This window comes from Triturus cristatus, chromosome 4_1, assembly GCF_964204655.1.
Source record: "Triturus cristatus chromosome 4_1, aTriCri1.1, whole genome shotgun sequence".
NCBI classification, from domain to species: Eukaryota; Metazoa; Chordata; class Amphibia; order Caudata; family Salamandridae; genus Triturus; species Triturus cristatus.
Window position 1 is genome coordinate 311578458 of NC_140585.1, and position 17510 is coordinate 311595967.

At 46.3% G+C, this 17510-nt stretch overlaps 1 protein-coding gene and 1 long non-coding RNA gene across 2 annotated transcripts in view; one reads left to right on the forward strand and one right to left on the reverse strand.

The window, feature by feature from the left end:
* Positions 1-14222, forward strand: part of LOC146854850 (uncharacterized) — a 45337-nt gene extending 31115 nt beyond the window's left edge. Inside the window, exon 3 of the mRNA XM_085652224.1 lies at positions 9081-14222. Coding sequence (XP_085508350.1) covers positions 9081-9349 — 269 coding nt within the window. The 3' untranslated portion in view covers positions 9350-14222. The remainder of the gene's footprint in view (positions 1-9080) is intronic.
* LOC146854852 (uncharacterized) lies at positions 12577-16760 on the reverse strand. The gene is made up of 2 exons (XR_014981228.1): positions 15980-16760; positions 12577-14676 (listed from the first exon to the last, which is right to left on the reverse strand). It is a non-coding gene; the product is annotated as an uncharacterized LOC146854852 (long non-coding RNA).
* Positions 16761-17510: the final 750 nt, after the last annotated feature.

Here is a 17510-nt window from a genome sequence, read left to right on the forward strand (position 1 = left end):
GCCTGCCCGGTGGTGCAGGGGACGCCACCATTCTTGCACAAGCACGTGCTCTCGTGAAACACCCAGGGCGTGTGATCGTGCCTATCTGAACAGGGCATGATGTAAAGCACCGACCCCGCAGGGGCAGCAGCCTCTGGCCGGTTTGGTCATCAAGCACGGTGCCACCACGTGTCCGCTTTACAAGATGCCGTAGGGTGGATCAAAGGGTGGCTGGAGACCCCCTGCAGACCGGTACGCAGCTATTCAGCCCACGTCCACTACAAGTGCGAAAACACCCCAGGGCGCAGGCGGCGGACTCACAAGCATGGGCGCGGCGTGGCCCCACCTCTCTCACTGCCAGCCTGGCACCCAGCATCCTACAGCCACAGGTTCGGGTGCCTGGGCAGTGCACCCGTCCGGACGCAGTGGGATGGTGGAGGGGGAGGGCGAGCCAGGACATCAGTCCGGAGTGAAAGAGAGGTCCGGAGTGAAAGAGAGGGGGGGTGTTGTGGCGGGGTGCCAGAAGATGTGACTGCTGAGAGGGCAAGAAGGCCATGTTCTGCAGGGAGAGGCCACCTGGAGAGTGCGGAGGAGAGGGCGGTGCCAGGAGGCGCCGGTTGTGGTCAACCCAGTCCATTAACTAGAATGGTTACGAGAATTGAGTCCGCAGTCCCAAAGTCTGAGGACTCGAATCGGGACTGCTGAGAAGGAGAGCGAGTAAACTATTTACGGTGCTGCTAACACGGCCCTGCTCTTGAATAGCGAATGCAGTATTCCTAGTATGATTTAATAACGTTATTTATTCCAAGTGGGTTTATATTTGCATGTTGTCTACCCCTTAAGCCTTGCCGAAAGTCTCCGCTCTGGAGCCCAGGTCCGGAAGTCTTTTGGTTAAAACTATATATGACATTGTGCCTTGCGTGCTGTTTGCACACAGGTAACATATTTTTAATGTGGCATCGAAGAGGCAGACAACCTCTGACTCATACTTGCGGAGTCTTAAAAGGCACCGCATAACAGGTGCATTTCAGGGGTCTTAACTATGTTTGGGCTCTAGGAAAGTAGCTCCCTTGTCAGACCGCAGTGCTCTAGTATTGTCAGCATTCTTAAAACAAGCTAAAAGTACTCCCTCCTACGTCACTCGAAACAAAGATGGCGTCAGCCTGTCTAGATGGGCCGTCCTAGAAGTGGGCAAGGCAGTAACCGAAAAGCCCGATTTTCAATCACGGGCCAGCGTTTTACATAAACGATGACGCGTGCCAATTGAAAACAAGGGCGGGGCTTAAAGTCCCTTCAGAAACTGTATTGGTTTCAAAAGGCCCTCGCAATGCAAGAGCAGCGCATGCGCGCTGTTAACACCAGGCGAGACCTAAAAACGGGCTCGTCTGACTGGGTCTTTCTCTCGCAGTCTTTGAATGCCCGCTCTTTGCCATGGGATGGCAGTAGAGAAGCTGTAAGTAAAATTTTTAAAAAGTAGCTAAAGTCTGTTCATGTGGGTTTAGGATTACCGAATATTTCGTCTTCTAAATCTAACCCCGCCCCTGCCCTCAACAAGCACGGTCTTGTAGATAATAAGTAAACTACTAGTCCCATAATGCTTGGTGTCAGCAAGACCCAGGAATAGCAAGCTGACGGTTACCATTATTCCAAAAATCCATCCATAGAATGCACTTGTGACCAGGTAACCTACGGCAGGGGTCACTCGGGGCAGAGCGCACGTCTATAATACCAGGCAGGGCAGGGCACATTCCTCTCCCAACAGCACTACCCTCCGTCTACTGCACGCTGAATACGGCAGCCCACCCTGTCTGTTCTCATCAAGGCCACTGGAATTATGCGATGATTCTGATGCCGCTGCGTTTTACGCACAATTATATATTTGACACATAATTCACCATCTGCGGATCATTTGCAGATTTTAACAAAAAAAATGTTTTCACTGGCTCTAACGTTTCTGAAGTTACTAAAAGCGCAGGGACACAAGTTACTGCGCAGTAGATTGCCCTTTGCATAGCTTGACTGGTCACCTTTCTGTTGCTACTGCTATATTTGAGTGTTGAACTGAAACCAGTAAGGTGCAACCAATGCCCAGACAGTGTAAACAAGTGTAAAAATGACAAAATAGTGAGTTAATACTATCATAAAATGTGTTGCATAATTTTCTGAACCCTTTCGCATGATTTGGCCTTCCCCCTGCCGCATATTTCCACTGGTCTTGGTTATTATAAGGTCTCTGCTTTGTTGCTAACACTTACACTACAGTTATAATATACTGAGCGCGAGCTCCCCATTATGTACCCAAACCAGTATTGTAGCTCCTAAACCATTGCACCTGCACGAAGCACTGTGACACGCTCCTTGGCCTTTTTCGTGCCACTACAAACATACAAATAATAGTACGCTCACTAGTGAACAGTGCACTCCTCTCTGCAAGAGGACCATTAACCCAACGAGCTGCAGTAGGTATTACCCTCCCGGTTATGTCCTGCCTCCCAGGGGGGGGCTGCGCTGTTGCAGACTTTAGCATAGTGCTCCGAGAGGCTCTGGATCCCCCTAGGTGCTGGGGATTGAGAAGGGTGGCTAGAGTTGTTGAGGTGGGGGGTCTGGAGGAGGCTGCCGGGTCACGCGCTTCACCACTGCACTTCTTAGATTCCAGGAGCGTGGTGGTGGGGGGGCTGGTAATCACTGCTCTTTTGGTGGGGGCCAGGGCTGTGCACTTATGCCCCACTTTTCTTTACCCCGAACGAGTAGCTAAGCCAAGCTCTTGTTTCAGGTCTGACTCCAGATATTATTCATGGCTGTGTACCTTCTCTTTGCTGTCCTAGAAATCTGCTCTTCTGAACTGCTGATTCAGTAAATTTACTTGCTAAATGCGAAATCTTCTACTGGTAAAAAATACAGATCTGGACAAGCGGCACATCTAATATTAAAATCTTTTGACTGCTTTCATGTCATTGTCCCTCCTTTGTGTCTATGCTTCTCTCTGCACTGGATGAATGTTCTAGGTCCTTAAATTACATGGTTTGGAAAAAAATGGTGCAGAGCCCAGGCAGTTTCTGAACTGCATTAGAGGGTGGATAGCTTGAGGGAGGGACTACCCAACAAGGGTAGAAAGCAGAGAGAGACAGACAGGTAAAGAGTGGTGAGCCCAGTTTGGCCCACTGGGTGAATCTGAGCCATGAGGTTAGATACTAAGAGAGAGAGATGATGGAGGCGTGTGAGTAAGTGGGTGGTGCCAGTTGAGGGAGTGGGTGGAGCCGGAGAAAAGTGAGAGTGGCCTCCGACAAACATTTGAGCACCTGCACTTCATATTTTACAAACTAAGCACTGCCGCTCAGTAGCTGTTCCCAGTGGTACAGGCAGAGAGAAGTAAGTGATCTCAGTGGTACAGAGAGTGGTGAATGGTCACTAAGTAGCTGCTCTCAGTGGTGCAGATGGTGGTGAGTGGTCACTGAGTAGCTGCTCTCAGTGGTACAGACGGTGGTGAGTGGTCACTGAGTAGCTGCTCTCAGTGGTACAGACGGTGGTGAGTGGTTTCTGAGTAGCTGCTCTCAGTGGTGCAGATGGTGGTGAGTGGTCACTGAGTAGCTACTCTCAGTGGTGCAGATGGTGGTGAATGGTCACTGAGTCGCTGCTCTGAGTGGCGCACAGTGTGATGAACACTTTGCTTTGAGTGTGAGGAAGTCGAAGCCAATCCCTTCATCTCCACCAAAACGTGGACTGAACCCTTACCACTGGAAAAAGAGACAGAGTAGTGAGCGGTCACTGAGTACCTGCTCTCAGTGGTACAGACACTGGTGAATGATCTTAAGTAGTTGCTCTCCGTTTTACAGACAGTCGTGAATGGTTAGTTGCAGTTCGCTACCACACAATATCCAGTGAGGCATAGCTCCATAAAGGGTGCGAAAACGAGTTGGGGGAGCAGGGCCCCCGCAGGAGAAAAATACGTTTTATCCAATGTTTCATGAGGCACATCTACCATTTGTAAGTACTGCAATTAATAAATGTGATTATAAGACAATGCTTTATAACAATTTAATGGTAATCAGTTTACCAACCTTGGAAGGATGAAAGGCTGTGTGCCTCTGCAGCTGAACTCAACTCTCCAGACATTGCCTCGTGATATTGACCTAATATTCAAGATGCTGGACATATTGCTGCATATAGAGCCTCCCATGCTGGGCACACTACACCAGATGAGGTACTGAGGTTGTACCTCTTCCAATAACTAGACACAATACTGCAGACATGGCTCCTAGAGCTAGACACAATACTGCAGATTTGGCTTCCAGAACTAGACACAATACTGCCGATGTGGGTTCCTGAACTGGACACAATACTGCAGATGTGGCTTCCACAACTAGACACAATACTGCAGAAGTGGCTTTTATAACTAGACACAATACTGCAGAAGTGGATTCTAGAATTAGATACAAAACTGCAGATGTGTTTTCCAGAACTACACACAATACTGCAGATGTGGCTTCCAGAACTAGACACAATACTGCAGATGTGGATTCTAGAATTAGATGCAAAACTGCAGATGTGTTTTCCAGAACTACACACAATACTGCAGATGTGGATTCTAGAATTAGATCCAAAACTGCAGATGTGTTTTCTAGAACTACACACAATACTGCAGATGTGGCTTTTAGAACTAGACACAATACTGCAGATGTGGCTTCTAAAATTAGACACGATACTGCAGATGTGGCTTCCAGAACTGGATACAATACTGCAGATGTGGCTTCCAGAACTTGATACAATCCTGCAGATGTGGCTTCCGGAACTAGACACACTACTGCAGATTTGGCTTCCACAACTAGAAACAATACTGCAGATGTGGCTTCCACAACCAGATACAATACTGAAGATGTGGCTTCCACAACTAGACACAATACAGCAGATGTGGCTTTTAGAACTAGACACAATACTGCAGATGTGGCTTCTTGAATTAGACACAATACTGCAAATGTGGGTTACAGAACTGGATACAATACTGCAGATGTGGTTTCCAGAACTACACACAATACTGCAGATGTGGCTTCCAGAACTAGGCATAATACCGCAGATGTGGCTTCCAGAACTAGACAATACTGCAGATGTGGCTTCCACAACTAGACACAATACTGCAGATGTGACTTCCAGAACTGGATACAATACTGCAGATGTAGCTTCCAGAACTACACACAATACTACAGATGTGGCTTCCACAACTAGACACAATACTGCAGATGTGGCTTCCAGAACTGGATGCAATACTGCAGATGTGGCTTCCACAACTAGACACAATACTGCAGATGTGGCTTCCAGAACTAGACAATACTGCGAATGTGGCTTCCAGAACTAGACACAATACTGCCGACGTGGCTTCGAGAACTGCATACAGTACTACAGATGTGGCTTCCAGAACTAAATACAGTACTGCAGATGTGGTCTCTTAAAGGGCACAGAAATCCATAAGTTGCTTCCAGATCAGAGCACAAAATCCATTTTGGGTTCGGAGTAGAGTGCTACTCACCGTAAAGCTCTTTGACGCCTTGTTAGGGGTAGTAAGCACTATATAAATAAAAATTGTAATTACAATATAAGACCTACAGAAATGTATGTCTTACGGTCCAGATGAATCCTCAAAAGACCATGCTCAAGAAAAGATTTACCGTACTGGACACAACACTAGCAGTGTGGACTCTCAAACGGAGTACAATTATCCACTTGAACCTCAAGAATAACACCACTACTCGAGTAGGACATGATACTTGAGGTGAGCCCCACTCAGCTGCACTCGATGCAGTGTGGATTCCAGACCTGAACCTAACGCTCTAGGTGAGGCCTCCAAGACGAATGGAATACTCCAGGTCATGTCTACAGGCTGGTCACAGTACTTTAGCTGAGCCCTCCAAAAATGGATGTTATAATCCAAGTCATTTCTCCAGCCCAATCGCAGTACTCTAGGAGAGGCCTCCAGAACTGGATGGAATACTCCAGATTATGCCTTCAGGCTGGTCCCAGAACTCTAGGTGAGGTCTCCAGAACCGCATGAAATGCTCCAGGTCATGTCTCCTGGCTGGTCGCAGTACTCTAGGAGAGGCCTCCAGAGCTGGATGGAATACTCAAGGTCGTGTCTATTGGCCGTTCCCAGTACTCCAGCAGAGGCCTCCAGAACTGCATGGAATACTACAGGTCGGGCACATCGCTCCAGGCCCGGTCTCCACAACTGCATGAAATACTCCAAGTCATGTCTGCAGGCCAGACAGTACTCCAGATGAGGCCTCCAGAAATGAATGGAATAATCCAGGTAAAGTCTGTAGTCCAGATACAGTACTCCAGCTGAGGCCTCCACAACTGCATGAAATACTCCAGGTCAAGGCTGCAGGCCAGTCACAGTACTCCAGGTGAGGCCTCCAGAAATTAATGGAATAATCCAGGTTAAGTCTGTAGGCCAGATACAGTACTCCAGTTGAGGCCTCCACAACTGCATGAAATACTCCAGGTCAAGACTGCAAGCCAGAATCAGTACTCCAGCTGAGGCCTCCTTACCTAGGCACTCAAAGGTGGAAGAGGTGTGGCGCCGCGGCCAGGGCGACTGATTCCGGAATCTGGGGATCACGGTTCGATCCCCAGCGCCGGCGGCAGATTAGCCCAGCACCATGTGACTCTGGGCAATAGCTTGCTTAATCTTCCCGACGGCCCCCAGCGCCTAGAGACCCTTACGGGTGATTGTTCGCGCTTTACAAATGTGGATTATTAAGTCAAGTCTCCAGGCTCTACACACACTTCAAGTTGAGGTCTTCCAGTCTTAACACATTACTCCATACGCCCTGCAGATGTGACACAATGAAATTATGCTATCCGGCAGGACATAATGTTACAGACCAGGGGTAAAAAAAACCATACCCTCCTCTCATTCTGCATCTCTCACTCTTTACTTAAGGGACTTCCAACCCCCATCGTTCTGCTTGTGTTCGTGGCCCAGTAATTGTAAAGGGCAGTGCCTTCTGTGGTTTCCAGTTTTCAAGTAATCAACCTCTTACTTGTTGGAAAGTCTGGTAAACCATGATTACTTGTTGTGCAGGAAAACCAGCTTTTACTCAAGACACATTTCAACAGTGGAATATATCGAGGGAAAAGTGCTAGGATTTAGAGAAAAGTTTGTAGTAATCTGTGAAGAAAAACAGAGTTCCACAGTTACTCTCCATTTCGAGGGGCAAAGCCCTTACGGGTATGATAGTTCTACACCCAGGATGTACCATAACAAAGGCCACTGGAATTATGGAGCAGGGGAGGGCCAAATTATGCAGCGGGGCTGAGTAATTATACTGCGAGAAAAGGCAAATTATGCGGTGTAATACGGCACATTTTGTGATATTACTTAATTTTTTGTCATTTTTAAACTTAACATTGTCTGGGCATTGGTTGCACCTCATTTACAATAAACAAAAGAAAGGTGACCAGTCAACCTTTGAAAAGGGCCTTCCATTGTGTGGCAACTGGTGTTGCTTCGTTTTTAGTAACTTTTGAACCGCTTGAGCTAGAAACAATTTTTTTAAATAAAATCTGCAGATTATGAAGCAGATGATAGATTATGTGGCAAAGGCGGCAAATCTATAATGCGACGCAATCACAAAATTCCAGTGGCCATGACCATACCCCTCTGTACTATTAATTCTCGATGTAGCTTTACGCATCGGTTTTTAATTGGGATTCAATAGGAGCTCCTTAACTGAGAAGTAATCAGTTTATCAGCAGTCCTTTCTCAATGTTCAAAGAAGACCGAGTGGAAACAAAAGGCGAGTCCCAGCTTATCGACTGTGGCTGCTAGATTGACCTCCAGCAGCAGTTCACTTATGGGGTTCAACAAGGCAGAAACATGTCGACAGTTGTTTGTACTCCCTTGCAGAGGGGATGACAAGTAACAACTTGGTTAGGACTGTCCTGCATTGGGCGGGGCCAGGACTGATGCGCCTTTTTATGTTTGGCCCAGCCTCTGGAGGAAAAGTGAAGAAAAAAGTTGGAGTAGAATGCGACCCAGAGTAACTACCAGTGGCTAAGATTAATTGAAGCTTTTTATCCATCAGTTTTTCGTTTTTCTCGGAGAGGCACACAGAATTGCCACTCGGATGGAGAGACGTGCTGGTACAGTCCAGCAGATGTCCAGAGACATTTTTGAGACACCTCTCCACCCCTTCTTTGAAACTAAGTTGAGCTCATTCTGTAGACCATCACCCTTTCTGTGCACTGTTCAGCAAAGTCAGACTCCTGCATTTTGACCAACACCAACCGTGATCAGGGTGAGTGGCTGTGAATGGCCAAACGGTGAGACGCTGTTCTCTGAAGGGAACGGACACCAAGTACTGTTTCTCAGCAGTGAATAGTCAATGAGTGGCTGTTGTGAGTAAATTCTCAATATGTGGTGGCTCCCAATGGTGAGTGTTCAGAGAAGGACTGTTCTAAGTTGTGAATGAACAGATGGCAAGTGACTATTCTCTGTAAGGAATAGACAGCACATGTTATTTCTCAGTAGTGAATGTTCAGTGAGTAGCTGTATTCAGCGAGCGGTCCATGTGAATTTATTTTCAATGGTAAAGCTTAAGTGAGGGGCTGCTCTTTTAGATCAATGGTCAGGGAATGGGTGTTCTCATTAGTAAATGCTTACTGAGTTGCTAATCACTGCTGAATGGCCCGTGAGAGGATTTTCTTATTTGTTAGTGATTTCTTTAATGATCTGAGAATGGATGGCTCCTCTCTGTGATGATTGGCTAGTAACAGTTGATTGTGGTGAATGGTTAGTGATTGGCTGTTGCCGGCTATTAATGGCCAGTGAGTGGCTGTTGCCTATAGTGAATTGTTAGTGAGTGGCTGTTTCTTTCTGTGAATGGTCAGTGAGTGGCTGTTACTTGCTGAGAATGGTTAGTGAGTGGCTGTGGTGAATGGTCAGTGACTGTCTGTTGCCTGCTGTGAATGGTCAATGAGTGGCAGCTGCTTGCAGTGAATGGTCAGTAAATGGCTGATATCTTCAGACCTGCTCTATGTCCACCTCTTTAGACTGGCTCATGTTATCATAGCCTCTCATGTCTTATTTGTTTGTTATTTTATTGCAGGCTGCTGTGGTACTTCAGCTTCCCAGATGCCTTCTGCCCAGCAGTCACTTGTACCATCTGGGTACCCACCTCAACAACCATATCAGTCTTCTTCCCCAGCACCACCCGCTTTCCAGCCGCCTGGCTACCAGCCACCTGCACCAGGGCAGTACCCGATGTCAGCACCACCACCTACCTACCAGGAGGCCTGTGCACCCTCCTACCAGCTGCCACCACAACCTACTTACCAGGTGTCACAAGCAGCTCCCTACCAAGATTCCAAACCATAAATCAACGCACCACGTAGACCACAAACCCAACACCAATTAATACATACCTAGATATTTTCTGCCTAATGGTGCAGAAATCACCACAATGGACCACCAAAAACAAGGTGTTCTATCCAGTGGCACAGCCTTCTCTCCTCAAGTCCATCTCCTTTCCAGTTGGTTATCGTTATCCCATATGGGTTTGCCTTCTCTCCAGTGAGACATGCCTTGCCCAATGGTACATATCTCTCCTATGTGGAACAGTTTTCTCTGCAATACGACATATTCTAAATGACGCCAATGGCTCCACAAAAAGATGCTTTCCATACAAAGGCGCATCTTTCTTGCCAAGTCCCAGTACCTTCTCCCGAATGGCAATCTTCTAAATGACACGTCTACTTCCTCAAAGGCATGGCCTTCCACCCAATAGAATATTCTTTTACACAGTGAAATGGCTTTCTGTTCAGTAGCACAGCACCATACTGAAGGACACAGCCTCCTACCTAGCAGCACGACCTTCTCTCCAGCAGCATGAGCTACTCATTGGCTTGACTGTCTACTGAAAGTAGAGCCGTCTACCCAACATCACCGTTGCCTCCTACCCGACGGAGTAGCCTTCTCTCCAGAAGCAATCCTCAGTGACATGCTGTTTACTGAAAGGCAGAACCTTCTTTTCCACAGCACAGCCATCTCTGCAGCAGCATGGTCCTATCAGCGGCATGGCTGTCTACTGAAATCAGAGTCTTACACGCAATAGAACAACATTTCACCCATTGACATGCCTTTCTGCCGAACTGGAAAGGCTCATGCACATGACCACATTTCAATCACACTAAAAGTATCCTACTGTCGTGTCCTATTTCGAGCCAGAAGATGGGGTTGGAGATTGTGTAAGGTACATCCTCTTTGTGGCAATAACCCAACAATCCTAACTGTTTCATTAGTGACCCTAACACACTTTAGTAGTGGCACGGTTCATCATCGGGTCACACCATGGTCCCTAAAAACTAGAATGGGCACAACTGTATTCCAGGGAACACTTTTGAGAATATTGTCTTACTAGGGTCAGAAATAAAGTACCTTGAAACACTCAATATTAATAACTAGTGTTGTAGGTATAGATAAAAATGTATCTCGATGAATCAGGGAGATTATGACTCTGCACCCAACAACCTAATTGACATATTTCAGCCCTTACAGGACTCGAATATGCCCTGGTCTAAATGAAGAGGGCCTCCTGAACTCAGTCTAGTGCCCCATCCAATTTGGTGGGACAAACAAACAAATATATAACATATACACAACATGCAAAGAGGCTACTCACACAACAAAGGTGCTCTGTTGTTTGTAGACACATCTAGTAACTTCCTGATTCCTTCTAAGCTGTTGGCTTGTTTGGGCAGGAAGCCCTGTCTCTCATCCTAGCGCTCAGTGTAAGCGGCCTGATTCCGCTCCAGACCGGGGCGCTGCATGATGTGCCTAGCCAGCCGTCTGCACAGTACTACAGCCTTCTTCCAGTATCACGCCATTCTTCCTAATAGTGCAGGATGTTACACAATGACATAAGCAGGGGCGGCTCCTCCATTTGAGCGGGGGGGGCCGTCCCACTTAAAAATCCACCCAAAAGCCCCAGAAATAAAAAATAAAATAGTAATTAACTGCCATTGTATTTTCCGTCCCCCGTCCCGAGCTGAGCGTCAGGACGGGGGCGGGCCGCTGCTAAGTGACCGCAGCAGGGAGGAGGGAGGGCTGTCTATGCACTGTTTAAAGTACGCATATCTTTCTGGCCGGCCGTCTTATGACGGCCAGCCACACATTCGCACTTTAAACATTTCTAACTCAGCTGTCTGAAGACAGCGAAGTTAGAGCAAGCCAAAGCCTCCAGAGTGCAGTGGTGCGCTGAGTGAGGCCGCTCCCACCAATCCTAGCACTGCGCTCATGCTGCTGAGAGCAATGCCAGGATTGGCCAAGGGAGTTCCAGCATCCGGCTAAAGAAGAGGTCTGTAGCGAGGACGTTGCTGAGTTCGGTTATATTATTTTACACACGTGAGAGGACCACAAAATAGGAGCATATCTAGTACACGTTTTGGAAACTCCATTACCACTCAAAGTTAATGAGCACTGAAGAGCAATAAATGTTAGATCGCTGCTGGCGGGGGGGCGGGGTCAATAGTCTCCTCAGTAAGAAAGCTGAAAGTCAAGGGTCTATATAAAGGCTTTGACTGGAGTAGCTCACTGGGGTGGGGCTGCTTCCTTTTTCAAGGGTCTTGTGCTCAGCTTTCGAAGACTGCAGAACTCGAGTTCAAAGGTAAGTCTCAGTTTGTCAGCACATCCAGATTGTGCACATAGCACTGTGCAAAGCGCAGGTACCTGCCAACTCACGCCAAAGGCTAGTGCCGTAGAAGAGAATGCTTTTTAAGGGGTACGCTGAACAAAATAAGAGGAAAAGGTCACCTAATATTTTGAAGTAAAGAGATGATACAACTAGAAGGTTCCCCATCATTGTCTCCAGACATAAAGTACTTAGCACCACAAGTGAACAGTATGTTTCACAGTATTATGACATAGACGTTAAGGGAAAGGACTGATATAACACAGCACTAATGTACCCTCCATGTTATATGTTTTGTTTGAGACTTGTTCAGAGCCAAATATAAAAATATCGCAGAAAGAAAAGGTGAAATTATGCGTTTGGCAGACACCCATGTCGAATACAACTTGTAGGAGCGAATGTCGGTATTACTTTTTATTGAGTGGATGCTACTATATGTTACTTGCAGATAAAATGAGTGAATTAAAGTAAACAGGCATACATTATATAGAATGGGATATGTCCGATCCACACATCTCAAGCATACAGCGGGGAGGACAGTATTCCATAGATTGGGAACCAGACCACTGAAATGGGGTCTTGTTATGGGATGAACAAGATGGCGGCTCCTTGACGTGCTCTCCATCGCCAGAGCTCACTTGTACTGCTAATGCCTTGCACTACACCCAGTCTGCACCCAAACCTGGCTTATCCAACATAGTAGGCCGTAAGGAAGAAAATATCTGTTTCTGGGACATTCCATTGCCACCAATGGGTTGATCCTGACACCGCCACATCAAGCCCTGCTGGAAGCCTAGCTTAGCTTTACCACAAAGGAAGGCATCAACAGTGATAGTCACATACACTCAAAAGTTATTAGAGTCCAGAGCAGAGATCTTTTGGGCTGGTGGGACTTCCATTTATCCAGTGGAAAAGAAGGCTTACTTCACAGATTACCTAAGGAGCCACAAACACCTTGAACTGAATGAGTGATGAAGATAACAAGCTGCTGAGAGAGTTAACTGAATTGGAGAACTGATGCCACCTTCTTATACCTCCATTCAGACATCCTCCATTATGTGACAAACACTTTATATATGTATATTATCTGTTTGTCATAAAAACAATAACAATTGTGTTTAAAACAAAAATGTGACAAAAATGTTACAAATCTTTTGTATTAGGACCTGACAAGACGCACAAATATAAGATTATCTTATTTTAAGCAGGTTAGAAATATAAGAAAAGCTGGATATGGGCAAAAACAGGATAATGGGGCATAAGGTATTATTTTTTAATGAAAAAGACACTGTTGGGAATATAACACCGGTCTGGAAGGACTGAGTGACAGAGTGGTATAAGGCTGACTGAAGACCTTGACCTTGTTCAGTTAAGATCCTTGCTGTTCATTAATCTTTAGAAAATGCAGTGGAAAAACTGTGCTCCAAAGGCAAAGCCAAGGTGCCAAATGCAGGCTAGAAAATGCTGTCTGTTAAGAGCAACTGCAAATTGGTAGGTTGTACAAATGTTTGCATATTAGTTCTTATAAAATTTACATCTTGGGCACCAACATTGAACACACAAAAGAATGAATGTAGACTCCTACTGAAAAATATATTTGGAATTATTATTAGAAAATGCAGACAATCTCTCTGTCCATTTGTCTTGATGACGTAGGACAAGTCACAGAGGATACATAGACAAATCCACGTGTAATCCCTGACTACAAACCTTCAAAAGCTCCAAGATAAATGAATTTCCTTTGGCACTCACTAAAACCAATCGTATTACAGCATGTTAAACCTTTATGTATAACAATGGTAATATAGGTAATGTATTAGAATCACTATCTTTGAAAACAAATAAAAAATCTGCACAAAATGATGTTGCAAGAATAAATGCTCTGTAATAACATCCGATCATTTTAAACCACTGGTTCGGTCTGTAAACAATTCTTCCTAGATCCAAGATTTCACATATTCCTCAACGTCTATATTTAAGATCATCTACCGTACCCACTGTCTGACTTGATCTTGTGTTTTCAACCTTCTAGCATTACCTCCAATTACCAAAGCACAACATCCCTCCATCTTAGTACTGATATCTACTCTTCACTGTTTTCAAATAAACTTGATATTGCCTTTTAGTGATAATTTTAACAGGTGTTTGAATATCTTCTAAGTACCACCTCAAATGACCACCAGCCAAGTGTTATAGAGAAAATTGGTGAATATCCAACAGGGCAGGTGTATTTTGTTATACGTGAGGTAGCACAAGCTGTATGATAATATCTGAGGCATCAGTCTGAAAGTGCAACAACAGAGTGGTCTGACTGCTGCAACAATGGTGCCAAATAGAAGGTCACCTTTACTTGCTGAAAGCGAAAGAGGGATTCAGTTTAAGCACTGCTAAAGTGGAACATTCAGCATGAATCTTTCCAGCACATGTTGCAGATGACTGAACACTTTGAGTATTGTGGATCCATTCAATAGAAATTGTATATCTAAAGATATCCCCTTTTAGCACTTGTCATCACAGTATTGTTCCTTCAGGTTTTGTTAATAAATCAATATTCTAAGTAAATCACTGAGTACGGCTTCGATCTCTTAAAATTGCTCATTCATAAAATTGTGAAATGCTGGACAATTACGCACTGAACGGTGTACCCTCATTGTGCGTTTTTTATTTCAGCAGGAGTCCTATATGAAATTTGTCTTGCACACTTGTTCCAAAATATTCCGAAAGTGTAAGACGCTACAAGCCTTCACATCCAATCTATACAAGTGCTGCACTCGATTTACATTTTCAGTGTTTATTTCAGCAGGTACTTTAGTATCTTCTAAGTGCTGCCTATAATGAATATAATACTTCTTGAGATCCAACTGTACCATACCCAAAATAACTTTATACACAGGAGCTTTTAGTTCCTTTAGAAATATACCACCAGTGCATCTTTTGATTTTCACATATTCCAAGGTCACAACCTCAATGGCATGATCAGATGCATCTGTCTTTAAGTAAACCTTTCTGGAGTGTTCTGTTTGATGCAATAATGACGCCAATTAGGTCACCTTCAATTGCTGTTTCGCCCTTTTAGGTCTTGCCTACCAACAGATTTAGGGGCATATTATCAAGAAACGGCGTTAAAATTATCGCCGCTTTAGCGGCAGAAAACTGCCGCTAAAGCGGTGATAGTGGGCTTGATAATACGCCCTTTAGAATTCCCATAGAAGCTCATGGTCTGGTGGCAACATGGGCTTCTATTGGAATTCTCTGCAGCATATTATCAAGCCCATTATCGCCGCTTTAGCGGCAGTTTTCTGCCGCTAAAGCGGCGATAATGTTAACGCCCTGCTTGATAATATGCCCCTTAGTTGTTAGTTGTCGAAGACCTTTGGTCTACAACACACTACAAAGAGTCAGCTTTGGGTCAACTTCTTGTTAATGACTGGCTAGCATCCAGGGAACAGGAGTAGCTGAGAAGATCATTTCAACAGGACTACATAATTATACAAACTTCACCTAATCATGAGCAAAATTTGAGCTGGATTGTGAAACCCTATTATCCAAGCTTTGTTTAGGGACTATAATATGTTTACATTGTTTCCCCATGGGCCAGTATGACAACAATGCTGTTTTAGTTTGCCCATGTGATGAGTCTCATGTGCAATCACTTGAGCGTTTTGTCTTCTTCTGCCAATACTATTCACCACTAACTCAAAGGTTTTTAAAAACAATTTTTAAGGTGTACAGATTCCAACAAGGGAAGCCTGCTCTGTGCTTTTTGCATATGCTGCTTATTGTTTGTTAGACTTGGCATGTTTTGGCGTGTTTCCCCTGAGTTTTTGCTTTCTGACCTCCCGGTTTTGACTCTGTTTTTGCTGGCGTAGTGTGTCTGCTCACTTTTCTCACTGCTGATCAGTGGTAAAGTGCAAGTGCTCCTGTGGTAAATTGTGTTATGGATTGGTGTTTCCATAATTAGATTTCTGATTTACTTGTTAGTCCCTAGTAAAGTGCACTGAGTGTGCCAGGGCCTGTGAATAGAATGCTACTAGTGGGCCTGCAGCACTGATTGTGCCACCCATGTGAGTAGCCCTGAAAAGGTAACTCAGACCCGCCATTGCGGAGTCTGCGCGCAGTTTTTAACTGCCATGTCGACTTGGCTAGTGCACCCACTTGCCAGTCCCTCACCTTCCCTTTTCTTACATGTCAGCCACCCCTAAGGTAGGCCCAAGGTACCCCTGTGAGCCGGGTGCAGTGTATGTGAAAGGTAGGACATGCCCTGGTGTGTGTGGCATGTTCTGATAGCGAATTACAGCCAATTTAGATTGCAAGCTTACCTGTTCCCCATAGGACAGAACGGGGAGTTTCTTTCTAACATCTTATAAACATAACTGGCCAGGGGAATTTAGTAGGAAAATAAAGTTTAGTATTTCTGATCTCAGAATCTAAAGATGCATCTTTTCGTGAAGGTGATTTTTACAATCTGTGTTTGAAAATACCACTTTTAGAAAGTAGGTATTTTCTTGCTCAGTCATCCCGTGTGCCTCTGCTGGAATGTGGATTGCCTGTCTGGGTTTTGGATGGCAGAAGGCTGGGGAGCAGGAGTGGCTCCAGATAGTCTAATTGGGTCAGGAAAGGGCTAAATTGGCCTGGGCTGCAATTGGGGAAGAGGGAGGAGATTTCTTTGCACCTCAAAGGGCCTGGTCTGCCTCTGACCATGCCGTCTCCACCTCCTGCCAGCAAAGGCAGAACTGGTTCTGGCTGGGCACAGACACTCTCTGCCTAAGAGATCGAAGGATTTTGGGATATATATATTGGGGCCCAGACCCCTGAACTTTAGAACACTTTTGGACCAAGAAGACTGCCAAGAAGAAGAGCCGGAGAAGCTGTGAGGAGGAACTACCACTTTGCTGTGTGCTTTGCTGTGTGGGCCTGCAGTGGCCGCTTCTGTCTTGTGCAGTTAGAGGACTGGACTGAACTTTCTGCAATCTACAGGGGCTTGAGGTAGAGCTTGCCCCCGGTTCAAGAAGTCTCAGGAACAGCAAAGACTTAAAGCTCTTCTGCCCTCAGCACTGGGGACTGTGTGTTTTGTGCTGCAACAGAAGAAAAGCAACCCGACGACGTCTACAATGCCGCTGCCGACTCCGTGTCATGAAGGCCCCACAGGGCACCGCCGCAACGTCGCACCACGACCCTGGTCTCACCGGCGATGCCTTCTGACACCGCCGCCGAGCCGCTGCTCGCACCGCGACCTGTGGGCACCGCACTCCACACCGCCTCGTTTCACGACGACGACGCTCCATGCCCAAATCTACGCCGCTGCTTGCACCGTGGTTCGAGGGCACTGCTCGTAAAGTTACACGACGCACCGTCCTCATCCAGCACTGCCGCCTTGGCCTACCGGCGCCAGCACCATCAACTCCAGTTCATCAGCTGACGACAGCGCTTCAGCAACGATGATGCTGCTTGCACCGCGACCTGCCACACCGAGACGAGCTCCGCATTCACTTTGCACCGCGACCCTGGTCTCACCGACGACACCATCTGATGCCGCCTCCGAGCAGCTGCTCACACCGCGACCTGAGGGCACCGCACGCCGCACCGCGGCACTTCGCACCGCAGCACCCGACGCTTGCCGACGCCAGCGCTCCTGACTTCAACAGAGAGGAGATCGATCTGCAAGGCGTGTGACTTCGAGGAACACGACGACTCCTGCACTGACCTCCGGACCCGACGCATGCGGATGCCGTGCTTTCGGAAGCTCAAGGAGAGGTCGCCAATGCCCTGCATTTCTAAAAGGTACTGTTTGCGGGTCTTCCCGACACCGTAGCTGGCCCGCGACGCCGCGGTCAGCCAGAACTGTTTGGA